We start from the raw sequence: 22,585 nt of genomic DNA, 5'->3' as shown, positions 1-22,585 counted from the left end.
AGAGTGCACTTATCAATAAGCGCTGCTGCTGCCACTCACGGGCAGGTAAGGCAGGAAGTTAGTGACGCCAGTAAATGGAATAAGGAAACGAGGCGGCAGTACCGTAAGACACGATGACGAACAGTAAACGGGATGAACACGAGCCGCGCACGGCTCAACGATGAATAAATTTGTATAACATGGTTACTATGTGGTTACGTGTGTAGAAACTAAATTATACCAATGCATCTGTAAAGTCACATTTAATCTGCAATGCACTCCAATTTCAGTATTTTTTAATTATATCATGCTCTTCCATAAGCGTACCTTGGAAATTACTTCCTTTTTCTGTAATCTGAATGATGGTTTTGTGGTTCCCAATGGAAAAAATACTACTCACTGTTATTTCAGTTTCACGCGTTTCATTTCCAAGTTATAACGTGCATGCTGCAAAAAGCAGATGTGTTAGCATCGTACTTAGTATATGTCTTGTAGTGCTTGCATGATGCTCGTACAGAAACTAACGGCAAAGTCTGAACCGAGTGTATTTCGTCCTCTGAACTATGTGCCGAGTAAAAGGATTAAGGCCCGAAAGGACTCGCCGCAGTCTAGTACCAAAATTCTGAAAATACTGAGAAAACAGATAGAGTTGCTATCTCGGTTCAAATAATATCGACGAAATGTCAAAATGAAAAAAGTTACAGAAATTCTCGCGACTGTAAAAAGATCGATGTGCGAAGCATACAACTAGTTCCGCTGTCATACAACCGTCCGTCCACAAAGTGACGAGACTGATTTTTATTGCTGGGTTATAAGCGCATTCGACCAATCAGTTGTGAATGGGCAGTGTGAAGTAGTGGACGTACGGCCTTAGTGTGTCAGCAATGTCGGGTCACAAATTGTAATGGAGCAACATCTCTAAATGTTTTAGACGTTGTGCCAAGTTTGTAACGTAGACATCCACTCCCGAACAGAGACAACGAAGCGCGGATGTCTCCCGCGACTTGACTGAAATGCAAAACGCGGACAATTCTTTTCTGGTAACGATCGTCATGAGTGACGAGAACTGATGTTATCAATACGAATCTACCACAAAATGACAAAGTGCAGAAATTAGCATTAAGGGTCAGCATTTTGACGACATAAGGGACAGTCAAGCCAATGTGACGCACGAGTCGGACAACATCCCAAAGAAGGATTTTTCTGATGGTTTCACATGGTTGTGTGAACGTTCTGTGTGTTGTAATGAAGAGGGAACACCTGAAGCATGAAAAACAGTGTCTTAACTGTTCTGTGTGTTTTATTATCGCAATCGCGAAACCTTTTGGACATGTTCGCGAAGCTCCCGCCGAGAATCCTAGAAAATTCGGATTCTACATAAAATCGCTAAGCGGATCGAAGGCTTCCAGTCAGTCAGTCGCAAACCAGGGTGATGTGGCAGTAGAATATAGCAAAAGGAAAGCTAAAGTTTAAAAAAGTCATTCACCTAGGAGGATCGTACGACATACCACCGTTTGACTGCAGCGCAAACTCCCGTCCGGAGAACATAGAAGTAGGCGTCCCTGGCGTTGGAAGAGTGGAAAATAATTAAGTCGCCAGGTCCTGATGGAATCCAAATCAGTTTTACAGAGAACAGTCTTCGGCATTGGCCCCATACTTATCTTGCATTTATCGCTAACTTATCGCCCGGTGAGAAAACCCAAGCGACTAGAAAAAAAAGTGACTTCCGTATATAAAAGGGATAAAAGGACGGACCCGGAAAAATGCAAAGTAATGTCCTTAACGTCGGTTTGCTGCATGATTCTTGAACATATTCTGTGTTCGAATACAGTAAACTTCCTTGAGAGATAAAAACTTCTGTCCAAAAATCAGTACGAGTTTATAAAGCATCGCGAAACTCCGCTCATCCTTTTCTCGCGAACTATGGATGAAATGCAACAGGCGGATTCAACATTCTTAGATATCCGGAATGCGTTAGACGCAGTGCCACACTGAAGACTATTAAATGGTTCAAATGGCTCTGAGCACTATGGGACTTAACATCTGAGGTCATCAGTCCCCTAGAACCTAGAACTACTTCAACCTAACTAACCTAAGGACATCACACACATCCATGCCCTAGGCAGGATTCGAACCTGCGACCGGAGCGGTCGCGCGCTTCCAGACTGTAGCGCCGAAAACCGCTCGGCCACACCGGCCGACGAAGACTATTAACAAAGTTTCAAGCATTCGGAATAGGTTCTCACATCCGTAAGTGGCTCTAAACCTTTTCAAATAAGGTTTTAGTGGTGCATTACTTAACGCATGTTGTTCGGTCTTTTTTTTTTCAGCCCGAACAAAATAAAATTTTTCCGACGCAAAACGGAAGCACCTCATTACCTCCACACTGTGGGAGTCTATGAGGTGAAATGTGATTTTGGTAGTGTACATAGGGGACCGGGAAAGGCCAGTAAAAGAACTTTTAGCGAGCACGAAGCCCGTACGCGGTTATAACGAAGCTTAAAATCCGCAATAACAGAACGTTAAGATAACCGCGGCCAAAACATTGCCTTCAGCATTGTATGTATGCTGGCCAAGGAAATAAACATGCATAGCAGGAAATTACGAGAAGCGGTTTGGGATTTCCAAGAACGAATGTAACTTCAACAGAGAAGACGACTATAGACTTCCAGCTTCGTTGCTTCCCTCCATCAAGGATGTAAACACGCAGGCACCGTGAGCGGGGAATACAAACAACGACCAGTAAGCCACCTCTGAGCTACGACAATAATATTTTGATAAATATTTAAGCTTTCCATGGTTACGGAGAGCGGGAACGCTGTAGTGTGTTGAGTTAAAATTATAAACATGTTAGCCTCTAGCTGCAGCCGTTGCTTTCAATCTCTTTAATGCATTATCAGTTTCGGGACTACCATCCCCATATTCGGTTGCACTCACATTAAAATCATTTTTAAAAATTACATACACAAAACAACAGCATTACTCACGGACTGTTTTACAAGTCATCAGACCTCTACTGGTCATGAGATCACACTAGGGGTACTATGTTCATGTTGAACTGTACATAAAATTACGATTACTCATAGTTATGGGCAAACACTGATACAATCATACTTTTTAACTTACACATGTTATGTGTCATCTTATAATGTTGACAACCATATTATATTTCAATTTAGAACCATTTACAGTGGGAGTGCGTATACCACATGCTGCTATCATCAACCATTTATGCCGTTAAGGCCGAAGTCGCTACCTTACCATAAAACCAAGTGACATTTATTCTGAAAAGTTGTCATGGGTTAAAATACTAATGGTTCACCTGTGAGAACTTGATAAGGTGAAGTGATACTTAATAGAATTGAAGCAGAACGTCCTAATTCTGCACTCGTGATGCCAAAATCTCCCTGTGTTACTTTCAAAAAAATTCTCACCCTCCCCGCCCCGCCTTGCTCTATCTGTTTCCCCTTCTGTACAGTGACAATGGCTCACCAATAATAGCTGCAATAATTTTACCCACTAATCCCACTTCTTCAGAATCAGTGCGGGAGGTCCCTTTTATAAGTGAATGTGACATTTCCGAGCGGTCGAAACGTCTATCGCTTTCGAGGAGACTGTACGAACTTCTCCTCATAGATTTGATTCATATTGACAAGCTGTGTATGGCACGACCTGGACTTCAATATACATGGTGTAATGGGTACAAGTCTATTCTGAAGGGTATAGTCCTCTTAACGATGCAGTTAAGACCATTCAGAAAACATCAGGTAGTAAAGCTTGTGACGTGTTTGTGGAAAGACTGTTCGACACAGAGAAGAAACAACAAACACACTGATGTCTCCACCTATTAAGAAACCATATACAAAAATATTTGCACTTATATCCGTCACTCCCTGTATACAAACAAGAAGCCGCAATTCTCAAACGTTTTCGAGAAAATAGTGTTTGAAAATTTTAGGCATTCTTATATACTTTGTACTGTTGCTAGTATTTAGGCACTCCGCAGCCGACCGATTAAGTGCTTAGTTGCTTACGTGGGATATCTCTGAATCGAATCTCGCTGCTGGTACTTTTTTATTGACAATTCTATAAGCAGGTTTATTACAACTGTGCAGATTATCAACATCTAATGAATCATTTATTGTTTTCTTAATCTTTACACTGTGCAGATTATCAATATCTAATGAATCATTCATTATTTTCTTAATCTTTACCCCGGGAAAATCGGATATTTCAGTGAAGTTTTAGAAGTTGGTGCCTATTATAACAGCTTATGATGTTCATTGCATATGGTGCATGTGGCAAGAATTATTGTTTTCTGTATTTCTGCGATCAGTATGATCTTGATTTGCGCAATTTTACATAGGGTTCCCGTTATGCTTGTCACAAATGTACACACATTAATATAAATTAAATGATTGTACTTATTTGATTGAAAGTTTTCGTGTATTCTTTTTTATTTCTAATTTCATTAGGAAAAAATTGTTCTCCTTTTTCCCGGGTAAAAATTGTGTCTCTTTGAATATTGCTAATTTACACAGTCATAATAAAGGTCTTGTTAGAATTACGTAGCAATGAAAAACGTTAGCGGCACCGGAGACCACGTGCTTATGAAACTAAGCGCTTCGACTGTGGACTCTGTAAATATTAGCGACCATACAAAGAGTGTGACCATGCCTAAAATTTTCAAACTCGGTTTTCTTGAAAACGGTTGAGAATAGCCTCTTACTGGTTATATATACTGAAATGGCACTCCTGCCCTACACACTATGTCAGTATGTATCAAATAGGTGAGGGAAAGTCCGCATGGTCCCCTTGTTAGAAGAAATTGAACATGACGTGGCCTTACAATCTGGAGGATTTTAGCTTCAATAGAGATGAATTAATTGAACATTGAAAACATAAGGATTAATTTTTTTACTTTTGCTTTACTGTCGTAACTTGACGGTGTGATTTTTATGTTTTTAAAATCTCGAGTATTGAGTCAACGATCCAACATCTGACAGTCTTCGATTCAGTGAAATAGTAATTCCAGAAGTAGTATGCAGAATTAGCACCACTCTCTCCAGTTCGTCCAAACGACTCTCCGAATAATGAATTTAAAACAAGCGCTGGGACATGGATTCGTACTACCGATATAACATATTTGTCATCATGACTCACGATATTAATTATAGAGATATAAATTCGCTATGAAATTTCAATAGATTAAATTAAGGACGTCGAAATGGATACTACATCTCGCAGGTATTCATAGTCGACGACTCTCCACCGCCATTGCTGAATATAAAATTCCCACGAGCACTCTGCAGCAGTCAGCGCGCAAATTCCCTTCGACAACGTAATAACGTGCACAGAATGAGGGCGGTGAAAAAGAAAAGATGATAGCCGCCCGTCGCTTTAGCAATACGTGGCAACTGCGATGAGGCATGCGGTTAAGCGCTGGCTGCAGGCTGCGTTAATAAGGGGAATCGGGGGCGCCACAGAGACCACGGAGCATTAGTTTAATTTCGTTTCAATGGTGACCGTGCGCCGATATTGGACGCAGACCAGATGGGGCCACTCTCAATTCCAGGACCACGACCACAACAGAGCAGAGCGCAGTCCAGTCGATACCTTTTCTCTTACGTCCGCCTCTCATTGCATTAGAGGAGAGTTGCCTAAATCGCACCACTTGAGATTTTATTTATCACTAACCGAGATACCTAGCGTTCCCCCGGAATTTATTTATAGCTGTGCCTGACACTTTGTACGCATGGAATTTATTTTTGACTTATAAAGCCGTTGCATCATTTTTAGTAGTATGATGTGTTCGAACATTATGAATTACCTCAAAGGAAACGGCCTACTGACACACAGTCAACATGGGTTTAGAAAACATCGTTCCTGTATAACACAACTATCTCTTTATTCGCTTGAAGTGCTGAGTGCTATTGACAATGGATTTTAGATCGATTCAGTGTTTCTGGATTTCCGGAAGGCTTTTGACACTGTACCACACAAGCTGCTCCTAGTTAAATTGCATGCTCATGGAATATGGTCTCAGTTATGTGACTGGATTTGCGATTTCCTGTCATAGATGTCCCAGTTCGTAGTAATTGACGGAAAGTCATCGAGTAAAACAGAAGTGATTTCAGGCGTTCCCCAAGGTAGTGTTATAGGCCCTTTGCTGTTCCTTATCTATATAAACGATTTGTGAGACAATCTGAGCAGCCGTCTTCGGTTTTTTGCAGATGACGCTGTCGTTTATCAACTAATAAAGTCATCAGAAGATCAAAACAAATTGCAAGACGATTTAGAAAAGATATCTGAATGGTGCGAAAAGTGGCAGTTGACCCTAAATAACGAAAAGTGTGAAGTCATCTACATGAGTGCTAAAAGGAACTCGTGAAACTTCAGTTACACGATAAATCAGTCTAATCCAAAAGCTGTAAATTCACCTAAATACCTAGGTATTACAATCAGGAACAACTTAAACCGGAGAGAACTCATAGAAAATGTTGTGGGGAAGGCTAACCAAAGGCTGCGTCTTATTGGCAGGACACTTAGAAAATTAACAGACCTACTAAGGAGACTGCGTACACTACGCTTGTCCGTCCTCTTTTAGAATACTGCTGCACGGTGTGGAATCCTTACCAGATAGGACTGACGGAGTACATCGAAAAAGTTCAAAGAAAGGCAGCACGTTTTTATTGTCGCGAAATATGGGAGTGTCACAGAGATGATACAGGCCTTGGGCTGGAAATCATTAAAAGAAAGGCGTGTTTCGTTCCGACGGAATCTTCTCACGAAATGCCAATCACCAACTTTCTCCTCCGAATGCGAAAATATTTTGTTGGCACCGACCTACATAGGGGAGGGATAAAATAAGGGAAATCAGAGCTCTTTAGGAAAGATGTAGGTGATCATTCTTTCCGCGCGGTATACGAGATTGAAATAATAGAGAATTGTGAAGGTGGTTCGATGAACCCCCTGCCAGGCACTTAAATGTGATTTGCAGAGTATCCATGTAGACATAGATGTAGATGATCGGGGACATGAACGAGGAGCTGGTTTGCTACACTAAAACTGGAAAGTCACGTAAAGCTGACCGTGCGATAAGCAGCTGGCACTAAGGTCCATGCCGCTTGGGGGTATTTTGGTCATCCACCGTGGTATCCAGACCTTGTTCCGAGCGGTTTCCACTTTCTGTCACGTGCGAAGACTCGGTCCGCAAGACAGCGTCCGTCCACAGTTGAAGTCTCAAGCGGCAATATTTCATGACGATGAAATTAACAGGCTGGTAGAGCGTTGTGATAAATGCCGTAATTTACACGGAGACTAGCTTAGCGCCGGCTGCTTCGCTCGCTTAGATTGTATGGTCTGCACAGATCTTTTGTTTCCTTTAGCTGAACCTTTGATTTGTTCACAAAGTGCAACACCTTCAAAAACTTCCAATTAAGGCCTTAGAAGCATGGTCTTTCCCGAATGTACTTCTGACCAAAAGGCGTCACTGCTAGCAGGTGTCAAACGCCTTTTGCGTTCTTGTGGTATATTTCTAAAGAAACTTTCATTCCCTAACACATATTTCTTTACATCTAACCGAGAACTGAAATACCAGTTTTCAAAGATTTCGTTTTAAACTTTTTTTTAACATAACCAAATATTTTCTTAATAATTTTCAGCTCTTATGTCAACTCCCTTAGGGGTTCAGTTTCCAAAAGCCTCTCAACAAGTGCTTTTGTTTTATTTCTAACAGAGAAGCCAATTACAAATTTTCATAGCTTTAGCTTTGAAAATGCTTTCATAATGAAATAACTTCGTAACATTTTTCATCCCCTATTTCACCCTCTTAGGAGGTTGAATTTCCAAGCGGCGCGGAGCGCCCGCGAGCTCCAAACACACACACACACACACACACACACACACACACACACACACACACACACACACACACACACACGCTTGAATTTCAAAAAACACTGAAACACGTATTTTTTCCTAACAGAGAAGTCAAATACCAGTTTTCATAGATGTAACTTCAAACATGCTGTAGTAGTTCTTTAATAATTATTTATTTTCACAATAAAATTTCAGCCACTATTTCACCCCATAGGGGTGCTTTATTGTTTCTAACTGAGAAACCAAATACTAATTTTCGTAGTTTTAGCTTCAAAATTACCTTAATAGCAACATATTTTAAAAAAGCTTTTCATCCCTTATTTCACCTCCTTAGGAGTGGAATTTCGAACAGTCCGTTGTTAAACTATGCCTACAGTCTAAGATCCACACCCTTTCCAAATTTCAAGTTTCTATCAATAGCGGTTTGGACGATGCTGAGTCCGTAAATCAGACTGACCCTATTACACCCCGTTGCGAGTTTAATTTCCAAAAACAGTGAAGCAAGTATTTTCTCATTTCCAACTGAAAAGTCAAATATCACGTTTGACAGTTTTAGATTTAAAAATTCTTTCGCAATGTAATATTTTCATAACATATTTCACCCCCTATTTCACTGCCTTAGGGGTGGAATTTCCAAAAACAATGAAATACGTGTTTTCTTATTTGTAACAGAGAAGCCAAATTCAAATTTTCACACATCCAAAAATATTTATTATAAAATATTTCATAAAAATTTCATCTCCTATTTGACCGGGGGTTAGGGGTTGAATTTCCAAAAAACACTGAAACCTGTATTTTTTATTTGTAGTTGAAAAGTCAAATGGCAATTTTCATAGACGTAGCTTTAAAAATACTTCGGAAGTTCTTTAATAATGATTTATTTTTTAAATAAACCTTCACCCACTATTTCACCCTCATAGGGGTTAGATTTCTAAGAATGTGAAACGTGTTTCTTTGATTCTGACCGAGAAATCAAATATCAATTTTGGTAAATCTAGCTTCAAAATTGCCTTAAAAGCGACATTTTACAAAAAATCTTTCCTCTCTTATTTCACGCCCTTAGGGACGGAATATCGAAAAATCAGTCAGTCGGGACATTGCCTTTTACATACAGTGATTATGTTGGAAAATACCTGAACACTGTGCTTTTTAGGAATCTTTTCTTTTTTTGTTCTAATACGTAAGTTACTTTCTGAATAGTCCCCATATTTGTCATGTAACACTTAATTTATCCCGGAGTAAGGCAAAACTTAAAAAAAAAGAAAAAAATTGTAAAAACTGAAAAGATTCCGCTGAAATTAGGATGAATTAGGTGGAATGTCCCTTAACACTGCGCGACAATCGATGAGATACACTCCAGTATTACTAATACGAACGTAGCATTTAGTTGTGTTACGATAAAATGTCAGCCTGGTAACGTAACGGCCTACATGAGCATATGCAGAATGCATTAGCAAAGCAGCTACGATATCTGTACGTTTCTGTGGATAGAAAGGACGAAGAGACGCGACGTAATTGGCACACACAGAACGCTCGCCAAAATTACAGGTGAGACCCGACAGCAAAAGCCGCCCGCCTCTGACAAAGCTCCGCGCCTGCAACCGCAGAGCAGCCGCCCGCGCTACCTGTCCTGATAAAGCGCTGCGGCGCGCGTCGCGACAAACTACCGACGACAAACAACAGCAGCAGCGGCAGCGGCTGCGGCAACACAAAAGGGAGATAAGGCCGGCTGGCTGGCTGCCCCGTTTCTGCCGCCACAGGTCGATAGGCGGCGGCGCTCCCACGTGCTCTCCGATCGTCCTCGCACACTCACTCACTGCCTCCGTTTGCCACCAAGCAGTGCGGAATTGCTGTCTCATGACTCTCGCTATAAAGCACACTCCAGTTACTCATTCCGTAAAAAAAATAATAAAAGTAAAATCATACAGCCCTCTCATTCGAACGGCTACATCTACATAAATTTTTCCAAGACTCTGTTCATGTCAGTAAGCTTCCTAACCTCTATAATCCACTCCTGATGATCTGTACGCGAGATACGCACTGAGGTGACAAAACACGTGGGATGCCTCCTAATATCGTGTAGGACCTCGTTTTTCCCGCCATAGCGCAGAAACTCGACGTGGCGTGCGTGAACTCAACAAGTCGTTGGATCTCCCCTGCAGAAATACTCAGTCCTGCTGCCTCTGCCGGCCGGTGTGGCCGAGCGGTTCTAGGCGCTTCAGTCTGGAACCGCGCGACCTCTGGGGTCGCAGCTTCGAATCCTGCCTCGGGCATGGATGTTTGTGATGTCATTAGGTTAGTTAGGTTTAAGTAGTTCTAAGTTCTAGGGGACTGATGACCTGAGATATTAAGTCCCATAGTGCTCAGAGGCATTTGAACCACTTTTGAACCTGCTGCCTCTACAGCCTTCCATAATAGTGAAAGGATTGCTGGTTCAGGATTTTGTGCACGCACTGACCTCTTGATTATATCCCATAACTATTGGATAGGATTCATGTCATGCGATCTGAGTGGCCAAATGATGAGCTCGAATTTTCCAGAATGTTCTTCGAACTACTCGCGAGCTACTGTTACCCGGTAACATGATCCATTGTCATCCATAAAAATTTCATCATTGTTTGGGAACATGATGAACAAAAATGGTTCAAATGGCTCTGAGCACTATGGGACTTAACATCTGAGGTCATCAGTCCCCTAGAACTTACAACTACTTAAACCTAACTAACCTAAGGACATCACACACATCCATACCCGAGGCAGGATTCGAACCTGCGACCGTAGCGGTCGCGCGGTTCCAGACTGGAGCGCCTAGAACCGCTTGGCCACACTGGCCGGCCATGATGAACAAGAATGGCTGTAAACAGCTTGCACAGTGCCCTGTTGGCATCTTAGGTCAATGGCTTAGTGGGGTCTGTGTCACACTCGAACACCACCGACAGCTCTTACCAACTGAAATCATGACTCATCTGACCAGATCTGGGTTTCCCAGTCGTCTAAGATCCAACTGATATGGTCGTGCTGTTGGCATAGACACTCGCCTCGGTCTTCTGCTACCGGCCGCTGTGGCCTAGCGGTTCTCGGCGCTTCAGTCCGGAACCGTGCGACTGCTACGGTCGCAGGTTCAAATCTTGCCTCGGGCATGGATGCGTGTGATGTCCTTAGGTTAGTTACGTTTAAGTAGTTCTAGGGGACTGATGACCTCAGATGTTAAGTCCCATAGTGCTCAGATCCATTTGGACCATGTTTGGTCTTCTGCTGCCGTAGTCCATTGACGCCAAATTTCGTTGCATCGTCATAACTGATACGTTCGTCGTACGTCCGCTATCTGTGGTTATTTCACGCAGTGATGATTGTCAGCTTCGATAACTTTGCTCAAACGCCGCTGCTCACGATTGTCAAATAGAGGCCATAAGTCTCTGCGTTTTCCACAGTGAGAGGTAATGCCTGAAATTTGGTATTCTCGTCACCCTCTTGACACTGTAGATCTTGGAATATTGGATTCCCTAAAGATTTCCGGAACGGAATGTTCCATGCGTCTAGTTCCAGCTACGATTCCGCGTTCAAAGTCTGTTAATACCCACCGCGCGCTCATAATACTGTCGGAAACCTTTTCACCTAACTAACCTAAGGACATCACACACAGCCATGCCCGAGGCAGGATTCGAACCTGCGACCGTAGCGGTCGTGCAGTTCCAGGCTGCAGGGCCTATAGCCGCTCGGCCATACCGGCCGGCTGTTATACAGCATAATATGTTTAAATATAAGAACAGTTACTGTTATCAACCAACAAATCCTCTGTTTACATGAACATTATCCCTTCATCAGGTGCTGATCGTGTCAACTGTGGGGTCACTGCAGATGGTCGCAGTCTGAAAACGAAAACACTCGACTCGAGTGTTCCGAATGGTGCCGACTTATAACGATCTGGGGATCGGCGGCCAAGGTATCGCGCGTTCACCATGAGTAGGCTACTGGAGGCTCATAAATACTAAGTTATGTGGGACGTGTGTCCGTATACTTTACTTTGTAGCCAAGACTATTCACTGCAGACCTTTGTGTTCATTCATGAGAGTAATCTTAAATCTCGCATTGTGGACTATGGTGTTTTGGCGCGGTGGGTGGCAGTCGGTGGTTTTGGGTGGTAAAAAATTTAATGCTAACGTCATTGCCGACAAAAATTGCGTGGTGTGATGTCTGCCCATCCCGTCTCAATATTGTTTATAATAACCGCAGGAAAAAATAAGGAAGGAAAAACTGCTCGCGTAAATTTGAGAACAGTGTCGACACATTTGCCTCAGCTGCCACGTACACACCAACATGCATACAATCGCGCCCATATATTTCACTTTCTAGCCGAAACAATTCACTGCAGACCAATGGCGTCTATACATGGAAGCCTAAAGTCTCGCATTGTGCACTATGGTGCTTCAGTCGCGGAGGGTGGAAGTGGGTGGTTGTGGGCGGCAAATACTATGATGTTAACGTAATTAAGACTGTATAACACATTTATAAAATATATAATAGTGAAAAGTGGTTAGCAAACAGAAAAGTCGAATTTATGACTTATCACTTTATGATTAGAACACTACTACGGCATCTCAATTTGCAATAAGAATAAACAAAGCTCAGGGTCAGAGAGAGGAGGGCAAGAGGAGATCGACAGAAGGGTGGGGCCAAAATGAAGTAGAAAGTGGAAAGGAAGAGATAGACGGGGAGAGGGGACAGGAGGAGATGGAGAGAAAGGGGGAGGAGAAGATAGAGAGGGCAAGGAGGTGATGGACAGTGACAGGGGGGAGAAGAAGTTTCGGACGTTTATCAGATTCCCATAGGCTACGCATTAAAATGTGTGCTCCCTCTTTTTTTTCATTTCCATTTCACCAAAGTGAGCCACAAGCAACGCGTGACCAGAATCAACTAATTAATAATAAGATTGGTACATGTGCGACCCGAGGTGCCACGCCACATTGACGGTACTGGAAATTGAGCAAAAACGTTTGACGACCACTGTCCTAAAGGTTTGATGCTTCTTCACTTTAAGCGGCCTTACTAGTTTTTCAATACTGTTGCTGGCAGCACGCTAGTTTGAGAGTCTGTGTAACGCTCAAACATTGGCACGATAGTATGGGCTTGCGCACGAATAAATTATTATTCATATGAAGAACGTTGACATTTATTTTCTGAAACATGTAAAATCTTTCCGTTAGTACTCGAGCGTTAATTGTCGATCGCTGGACCGCCTATGCCTGCGGGAAGTCCAGCGAGAAGCCAGAAGCAAGATGCGACCCCTCCTCCTCCACCTACCCCTGCCCCTACCCCTACCCCCGCCCCTCCCCTGGGAGCATCGCTGAGCCAACAAGTCCTCGGGGAACTGTCGTGTCCCGGCCTGCCAGTTTGTCTCGGCGGAATAGCTTTACTGGTTGCTGTTGTGCGAGTACCGTGATGCTTCTAAATCAATGAAAACACTGCTGAACGGCTGTTGGGGCTGATATGTAAGCAACCGGATAAAGAATTGGTGACCGGTAACAGACACTGCACTAATACCGCCTATGCACCAGATAATGACCCCAATTCGGCAAGGAATACAATCCACGAGTTTTTTTTTAGATATACCATATCCTGCTGAAGCTACATATTGATGATCAGATCACATAAAGCCGCCAAATAGCGTCAATGCTACGTTCCACACACTGTTCGACATTGTACCAAATACTTTCTAGCCATTCATATCAAGTGATTTAGAGGGCCAATTGAGTTTCGACAGAGCGCCTGAGTGTTAGTCAAACCAGGAAAGCATGCGCATAGCTGTGTGATCATGGTATAACGCCCCTACATGATTTTGCTCTATTCCAAACTATAGACTATTTTTACCATCTTTTATTTCGTGTGGCTGGTCGTTCCTCATAAGGGCTTGACCTTGCTGCAACCTTGAATGGCTTTCTTAACATCTAAGGACGGTGTCGGAAAGAATAATGAAATGTACACTTTGAGAACTGCTTACACTATCGTACTTATTCTGAAGCCATTAATAAAAATCTAGGTGGTCGTTCTATCCAGAAACAATATTCAACACTTGACTTCACACCTTACCTTCAACTATCGTTTTCATAATTAATGTGCCGGCCGGAGTGGCCGAGCGGTTCTATGCGCTTCAGTCTGGAATCGCGCGAACGCTACGGTCGCAGGTTCGAATCCTGCCTCGGGCATGGATGTGTGTGATGTTCGTAGGTTAGTTAGGTTTAAGTAGTTCTAAGTTCTAGGGGACTGATGACCTCAGAAGTTAAGTCCCATAGTGCTCAGAGTCATTTTTTTTGTGATTATTGTTTGTCGTATTGCCTGTGGTCGAAATTCGACCAATTGTGTGTATGCTGAATTGTAGCTTCAAGTATTATTCAGATACTTCTTTGATTGTTCTATCATTTGAAGCGAGTCCTTGGTACAGTGCGTTGAAAAATAAAATTTATATTGACGGCAGCTAATTAACTTTTCCCTTATGACAACACATTGCGAATGCCGTTGTAACACGTAAAGTAACATCTAATGTGAAATTTTTGCAATAAAAAATCTCCCCTCTATTCATCAAGCGCTGTAATAACGCACAAAATTTTTTGTAGTTACGTTCAGTGCACATTTCAATATATCTCTTAACGTAACAATAGAATCCTGATTGCCAATGTCAACATACTCTCATTACTTTTCCTTCGCAGATATTGTGTCTCTCAGTCCAACCCGTTAGCGTTCTTCTTCGAGGCGTAGTTTCCGTACAATAAGGGAAATCCTAACTATTTAAAATGAAGAAATTTAAAATTAGAAACTTATTTCAGGTTTTTGGTAAAGACGGCAAGTGAATACAAATTAGTTCCGTGTACCCTTATCAAAAGTAAGCGAACACGACGCCAATAAACATCGTTTTGTACAATCTGTGTTGCCCCCGAACGCTTCCTTATTATGACGTTTTGTTTTCCATTGCTGACAACATCAGCGACCTAGCAGTTGTGGGATTGTAGCTGCCCGATATGTGTGTGTTACTGCAAGTGAACAATCTGCAACATTTAAACATGAACGACCCTAGAATACGATTTCAGGAAACGTTGCTGCTTTCGTGAGTCATTTCTACCACTGCACCTGATTCTTACGTGGGGTAGAAGCTGGCAGCAGTGTGAGAGACAAAGAAAACTTTTTCTCATGTTTGTATGTGTGCCTAGTTCCATTTACTTCTCGTAGTAGCTACGTCCACACTTGACCTCCTTTTGTGTAATCTACGGTAAACTACCTTTCGAATTATATAAGTTTCATTGCCTTCCTTATATGATTCAATTTACAAATCGGTGCTTTAATTTTCGATGCTCACGTATTAATATTACAAACATAGTGCCAATATTTACAATTGAGCCAGAACAAACTCACCTTGAGAACTTTCCTTCTTAAAATAACTACTAGGGCTGTTTTTTTTCCCCGAGATCCGATCAGTCGCGAAATGGAAACCACAATGAAAATCAAGAATGTTTTATCCACAACATTGAGCTACACCTTCCAGTTACTTCTCTTCATTGTCGCCGCTCCGACTTAAACATTTCTTTTCAGTGAACACATAGTGCGTTGTGGGGCGATAACACTGTTGTAGAAATAATTCAGAAGCCAAGAACGCTTGAATACTGTTAACTCCAGTAAACAGTATTCAAGCCATCTGGGCTTTTGAATTATTTATACATTTGTAATAGCATGGTACTAACTTTCCAACACGTCCGTCATAGAAAGCAAAGCAACCACTTTTGCTTTCGGCCAATTATCTACACTGGTTTGCAGTTCGTTGTCTGTGAAAAAATGCTCGGGAAACGAATCACTCAACATTGAAATTGTGGTTCAAATGGTTCAAATGGCTCTGAGCACTATGGGACTTAACATCTATGGTCATCAGTCCCCTAGAACTTAGAACTACTTAAACCTAACTAACCTAAGGACATCACACAACACCCAGTCATCACGAGGCAGAGAAAAATTGAAATTGTGAACGGACAGTTTTCTCAAATGGCCTGATCCACTCGCTGAGCAATATCATCGATTGACACTCTGTTCTTTCCTTGGCTGCCTGCTTTATGAACGTCAATACGTTCTGCATGAAAGTTTCTGCACCACTGCTGCACTTTGCTGTCATGCATAACAGATACTTCAGGTGGGGTGGGCCGCGCGGTCTTGAGCGTCTTGCCACGGTTCGAGTCCTCCCTCGGGCATGGGTGTGTGTTGTCCTTAGCGTAAATTAGATTAAGAAATGTTTAAGCCCAGGGACCGATGACCTCAGCACTTTGGTCCCATAGGAAATTGTTACAAATTTTCAAAATTTTCCACGTAGGCTGCATGAAATCCGGCGGAACCCTTCTGCGTGAAATAATCGAATGACACCTCACACTTCACACTTGCCGGGAGATACTACTGTTGTAGGCATCTTTACGCGCTCTCCGTGCCTTCAAAACTGAAAAGTGTAACGCGATGCTATCGATGGGCATAGTAGAGACACTGCACATCACATCTGCGCAAAGCTCCCTCGAATTTTCACTGTACTTTTAATTTCGCGACCGATCGGAGCCTGAAAAAGACGAAAAAAAAAAAGAAATCTCTTGTAATTTTGCTGCCTAATACCAGTCACTGTTCCTGAAGGAATGAATTTTCAAAATAACTCTGTCATCAAACTTGAAACAGTCAGTGAATTTATCTTTGAATGAATGTAATTGCAGCTTTTAATACCAGAATGAAACTCACGAGCCGGCCGCTGTGGAAGAGCGGTTCTCGGCGCTTCAGTCCGCAACCGCGCGACTGCTACGGTCGCAGGTTCGAATCCTGCCTCGGCCATGGATGTTTGTGATGTCCTTAGGTTGGGTTGGTTAGATTTTAATTAGTTCTAAGTTCTAGCGGACTGATGACCTCAGATGTTAAGTCCCATAGTGCTCAGAACCATTTGAACCATTTTTTGAAACTCACGAGATTTTTTACTTCTTTCTTCAACAATAACTTAGCGAAATTTTTCGAGTATAATGAAACTGGTTTTTCATGCCAGATTGAATTTCATTTAGTTTTGAGACACCAAACAAATGAATTTCATCAAGTAGCGTTACAATCCGTACCATCAAAGATGCGTATCTCCACTTTCTTACGTAAATGAACCACACAAACATAGCATTAAATGCGATTACTTTTGCACTTAACACATAATAATTTTAAAATAGGTTATAGCAAACAAAATATAAGGTTTTTGAAATAAGAAGGTAACACTTCTGAGAATTAACTATTATTGTATTAATCCGAAATTAATGCAGAAGTGCCGTTTACCGCCTTCCTCTGCACCGATGTTAGCACAAAATATTAAAGATCAGCGCACCCATAGATTGCCTCTCTCAACCACTACTAGCTGGCTGCTTCTCCCACTTCAGTCGGCCTGTCATACTCGTCCTTCCAAAAAAAGAAAGGGCATCCCCGAAACGGTAACTACCACGCTACCTGCTAACGCTGTATCGTCGTTGTGTCTGGGCCGCTCTACAGCGCATTTCTGCTGTTGGGAAGGTATCCCACAAAGGAAAAGGGCAAGGGTAAAGTCTTGGCAGTTCACAGTTCTCCGTCTCATTAACTAAATACCACTCTGATTTAGTCCATTACAAATGGTTTTTTGAAAGCCTCCGATAGTGAAAACAATGGGTTTGTAGATAAAATGACACATTTTTAGTGGATTTTACTGGTCTCATATAGATAGGATTTTATGTATATAGACTGAAACAGGGAGTGAAAACCTGTTTCAAGCACGGGAATTGAACCCAAGTCTCCTGCTAATTAGGCAAGTACGTTAGCCACTAAGCCACTAAGCCACCTTGTCACAGCGTTTTCACACAACTGTACAGATTACGCTGGCACGTCTCCCTTCTCGATCCAGTTTCTCATTGTCACCCCCAGCCTACTTTAAATTCCCCCTTACATACGAACCCAATTGCCGAAGCTATCCATATTCTGGAATAGCACTCAGCATCGAACGTAAATGGGGTATCCACCATGAAACCCAAGTGCAAGTAGTGATACAACTGAAATGACACAATTTCAGAGACTTTACTAGTCTCATACAGATATGATTTCAGTTATACAGACTGAAACGGCGGTCGAAAATTTTCACTTGTGTTTCAGGCTTGTTCCCCCATTTACGTTCGATGCGGAGGTACTATTCCAGAACATGGAGAAGCTCGGCAGTTCTGTTTGTGTGTCAGGGGGAATTTAAAGCTGACTGTGTGAGGATTTGGGTTGTGGAGGAAGTCTTTCGAAGGTAATCCGTACTGTTTTGTGAACCGCTGTGCCAAGGGGACTTAGTGCCTAACGCATCTGCACACTAAGTAGGCGACCCGGGTTCGATTCCCGGCCTTTGTACAAATTTTCACTCACCACTTTGGCCCACAAGCATAAAATAATACATAAATAACTTTTGTTCTACAAGTTACGATTTTCTTGTACGCATATTTTACATGACGCGTGTCGGGAAATGATTCCCATTTTAAAGTGTATTTTCTCTTGGTACTAAGCCATTTTTACGTATTATAATGAATTATTGTTTTCTCAGGAAGAGACCCGACTTCACAAAAATGACTTTTTTTAAATACATGAGTATATAACACCGAAATAAAGTATTCACTCGCTGATCACACTTTAACAATCATCTTAGAATATCTCTCCCCCCATATTCACATTGAAATAATCATTAAGAAGTTACATTAAATACTGACAAAAAGCTGTGGAAATGTAAATATAATGCTGTTCCGTTACAAAGGCTGCAATCGTTGGAAGGTGGGAATGTGTACAGCACGCTCGTCATGAAGATGGAGAAGGGAACTCAGCACTTGATGACTGATAAATTTAAAATAAGCAGACGTCAGAGGTGGGGTGTGACGTGGCCGACCGGTACCAATTCTCCGCATCTACAACACTCCAAAGTGGCAAGTGTGCTCCTGTGCCCTGTGAGCTTTTATTCGGCGCTACTGTAAAACCATGAAGGATTCTGATACGAAATGGTTCGTTGGAAAACGTCCTTTGTCATTCGCCTCTCCTGAGAGCAGACATAACAGAATTATTTGCCACTCGACATCACAACCCCATTGCTAATCTCCGTATTCGCTGCTCACACTCTGCAGTTTCACTTTGTGCTGGCAATTACGTTCTGTTTATTCAGTTTTGCTAACTTCGTTAAATCTTCGGGGATTGTTCGGAATGACTTTTGCATTTACTTCAATTTCGCTAATTAGTCGGATTTTCCCCGCAATAGACGAGCTTTTACAAGCCAGAGTTTACTGGTTTAAGCAATTTGCATTCGCTCAATAACTACAGCCCCTTCACAGCAGCCCGGCCGCCCAGGCACAAATTATCTTCGATATGCTTGAACTTTCGTTTGTAGGTTCGGTTGTTTGAAATTCGCCTTCCGAAAATGGCAATGTATTTCTTTTTCCACTTACTAACTATTTCGATACCTATGTCTCTTCTCCTATGGGTCTCGATTTATTAGTGAAATTACGCTATTTATGTAAGTGGATTTTTATGTCTTTTATTGTTGTACTGCAAGTCATGTTTTCGTAAAGTTGTACATCGTTGGTGCATACTCTTCTTCTATTGTATTTACAAACACTGTTGTCCATTCCTTTTTATACTTCACTCCCATCTGTTTCCACACGATTTTAGACAAAACGGAGACCTGAGGCTACATGAGCGTTTCTCTTTGAGTATGGTGACATATTATTTTTTCCTCAGATCTCGTTTTTGTGTAAAAATCATGTGAACACAGGTAGCAGTGAAGTATGAAAAGATGTGGACAACAGTGTTTATAAGTACCATATAAGAAGAAGACATACTAAATATGCACAATTGGACGAAAAATATGACTTGCTGTCTAAATATAACAGGTATAAAAACAAGCCGACCTGCAGAAATCCACTTCCACAAGTAATGTGGTTCCAGAAATAAATCGAGACCCACAGAGGATAACACACAGGTGTCGAAACATGTTTGTTTAAATAGAAAAAGAAATACATTGTATTTTGCAGAAGGCTGAGTTCAAAAAACCGAAAATTATTGACGAAAGTGTGATCATGTCTGGTATCGAATGAAATTTGTGACTGGGTCGGGGCCGGCCGGTGTGGCCGAGCGGTTCTAGGCGCTTCAGTCTGGAACCGCGCGACCGCTACGGTCGCAGGTTCGAATCCTGCCTTGGGCATGGATGTGTATGATGTCCTGAGGTTAGTTAGGTTTAAGTAGTTCTAAGTTCTAGGTGACTGATGACCTCAGATGTTAAGCCCCATAGTGATCAGAGCCATTTGAACCATTTGACTGAGTCGGGGATTTGTGGATATGGAGGAGGCAGCACGTAATCTGAGATGGAGGGTCATCACGGGTGTGAAAGTTAGCTCATGCGGGACCCAGGGAGGTGTACTGTGTCCTTTGCGTAGTAATGACCTAATAGATAATATTATTAGCTACCTAAAAGGTTTTGGTGATGCACTTGTCTGCAGTGATGTACTAGCGGAAAAATTCTACAGATACCTTTTGCCAGGTTTTAATAGGATTTGAAAATGATGCAAAGATCGTCAGTATGCTTTAAATGTGCAGAAATGCAAAATGTTGCATTTCACGAAACGCAAAACATAGTATTCTATGACAATAGCCGTATAAAATCCAAAATTTAATTCGATTCTTGTATTTGGATTCAAAAAATTGTTCAAATGCCTCTGAGCCCTAAGGGACTTAACATCTGAGGTCGTCCCCTAGAACTTAGAACTACTTAAACCTAACTAACCAAAGGACATCACACATGTCCATGCCCGAGGCAGGATTCGAACCTGCGACCGTAATGGTAGCGCGGTTCCAGACTGTAGCGCCTAGAACCGCTCGGCCACTCCGGCCAGCATTTGGATTCATTTATGAGTTATCTTATAGGAATTATGTTTTCAGGAGACACATGCTTGGTACGACATCAACATCTAATGTTTGTTCTAGAGCATCCTGCAGAGATTCTTCAGACAAACTTGGTGTTTTTGCAGCTGCTTCCAATCCCAGTTACCGAGCGAGGTGGCGCAGTGGTTAGCACACTGGACTCGCATTAGGGAGGACGACGGTTTAATCCCCTCTCCGTCCATCCTGATTTAGGTTTTCCGTGATTTTCCTAAATCGTTTCAGGCAAACGCCGGGATGGTTCCTTTGAAAGGGCACGGCCGATTTCCTTCCCAATCGTTCCCTAACCCGAGCTTGCGCTCCGTCTCTAATGACCTCGTTGTCGACGGGACGTTAAACACTAACCACCACCACCACCACCAATCCCAGCTAAAAAGTGTTGGTGTGATAGTGAAATGCAGACCACACACAAAATTTAATTTAAGTATTCTCTATCAGAGCCATCTTTTGTGTTTTTCAGATGTTTTAGTAACGAGTGCTTTAGAATGGACAACTGTGAAATAGTGTCCTCGGCTCTGTGAGGTGTTGACAGAAAGGCGTGTTGGGCGTGTTGCAGCTATCCAGGCGCTGGACTCGCTGCAGCGGCAGTTGGCCATCTCGTTCGGCCCGGACCTCCTGCCCGCGACGCACCATGGCGAGCCGCACGGCCTCCACTCCTCCATGGCTGTAATGCGGCGCCTCCTGGTTGACGCTCAGGTCAGCACACCACCGCTCTCTACTGTCTGTCTCATAGCAATACGCACTACAGGCGTGATGTACCAAAGGGATCTATTTTGTATCCTCTTTTGTTTCCGATTCACAACTGTTTGCATTGTCAATATCTTTTTTCCAGATATTATTGCAACAGACTCCACCGCATTGACATTGATTTAAATATTGCGTTATTGTGCTTTCATTACTGCTCAGAGTCGCCCGTGGAGCTACTCGTATTTTCAAATTTTTGAATAATCTAACAAAAAATTGACCATCTGTGAGCTGGATTCGGGCACTGAGGGTTCCTTACAAACTTAATCATATATACAGACAGTACGTCCATTTCAGGATCTCGATGATTTTAGCTGTCATCGACAATGATACCGGCAAGATATTGGTCCCATGGATTCCAAGACTTTCGAGGATATTTTAATTTCAAGTTTGAAGTCTTTTGATTACACTGACATTTAGAAGCTTAACACTTCCACACCAGAAAAGGCTTATAGACCTCAGTATGTGACATAAATGTCAACTTTATACGTCTACCTATTCCTGAGAAAGAGGTTGGTAGAGCACTTGGCTCCACATTTACGACAGCGTACGCAGTCTTCGCCAAAATCGAGCAGCGGGGAATGCGACGGCGTCGGATTAAGTGCTGGCACGGTGCCTCTGCGCGTATTAATGTGCTGCTGCGTCTCACTTGTTGCAAAAACAGTTGCGCAGTGGGATATTACGCAAAACAAGTAACTTAAAAATCTTCCTGGCAGATTAAAACTGTGTACCGGACCGAGACTCGAACTCGGGACTTTTGCCTTTCACGGGCAAGTGCTCTACCAACTAAGCTACCCAAGCACGACTCTCGCCCCGTCCTCACAGCTTTACTTCTGCCAGTATCTCGTCTCCTACCTTCCAAACTGTACAGAAGCTCTCCTGCTTGGGTAGCTAAGTTTGGTAGAGCACTTGCCCGCGAAAGGCAAAGGTCCCGAGTTCGAGTCTCGGTCCGGCACACAGTTCTAATATGCCAGGAAGTTTCATATCAGCCCACACTCCTCTGCAGAGTGAAAATCTC

At 42.5% G+C, this 22,585-nt stretch overlaps 1 protein-coding gene across 1 annotated transcript in view; it reads left to right on the top strand.

The window, feature by feature from the left end:
• LOC126474337 (kazrin) overlaps positions 1–22,585 on the top strand; it is an 857,979-nt gene that overhangs the window by 476,869 nt on the left and 358,525 nt on the right. The window contains exon 3 of the mRNA XM_050101804.1: positions 21,380–21,519. Within this exon, the coding sequence (XP_049957761.1) occupies positions 21,380–21,519 (140 nt within the window). The remainder of the gene's footprint in view (positions 1–21,379; positions 21,520–22,585) is intronic.

Source organism: Schistocerca serialis, chromosome 4 (genome assembly GCF_023864345.2).
Source record: "Schistocerca serialis cubense isolate TAMUIC-IGC-003099 chromosome 4, iqSchSeri2.2, whole genome shotgun sequence".
Lineage (NCBI taxonomy): Eukaryota > Metazoa > Arthropoda > Insecta > Orthoptera > Acrididae > Schistocerca > Schistocerca serialis.
The sequence above is the reverse complement of the archived record's forward strand: the minus strand, read 5'-3'. Positions and strand labels throughout refer to the sequence as shown.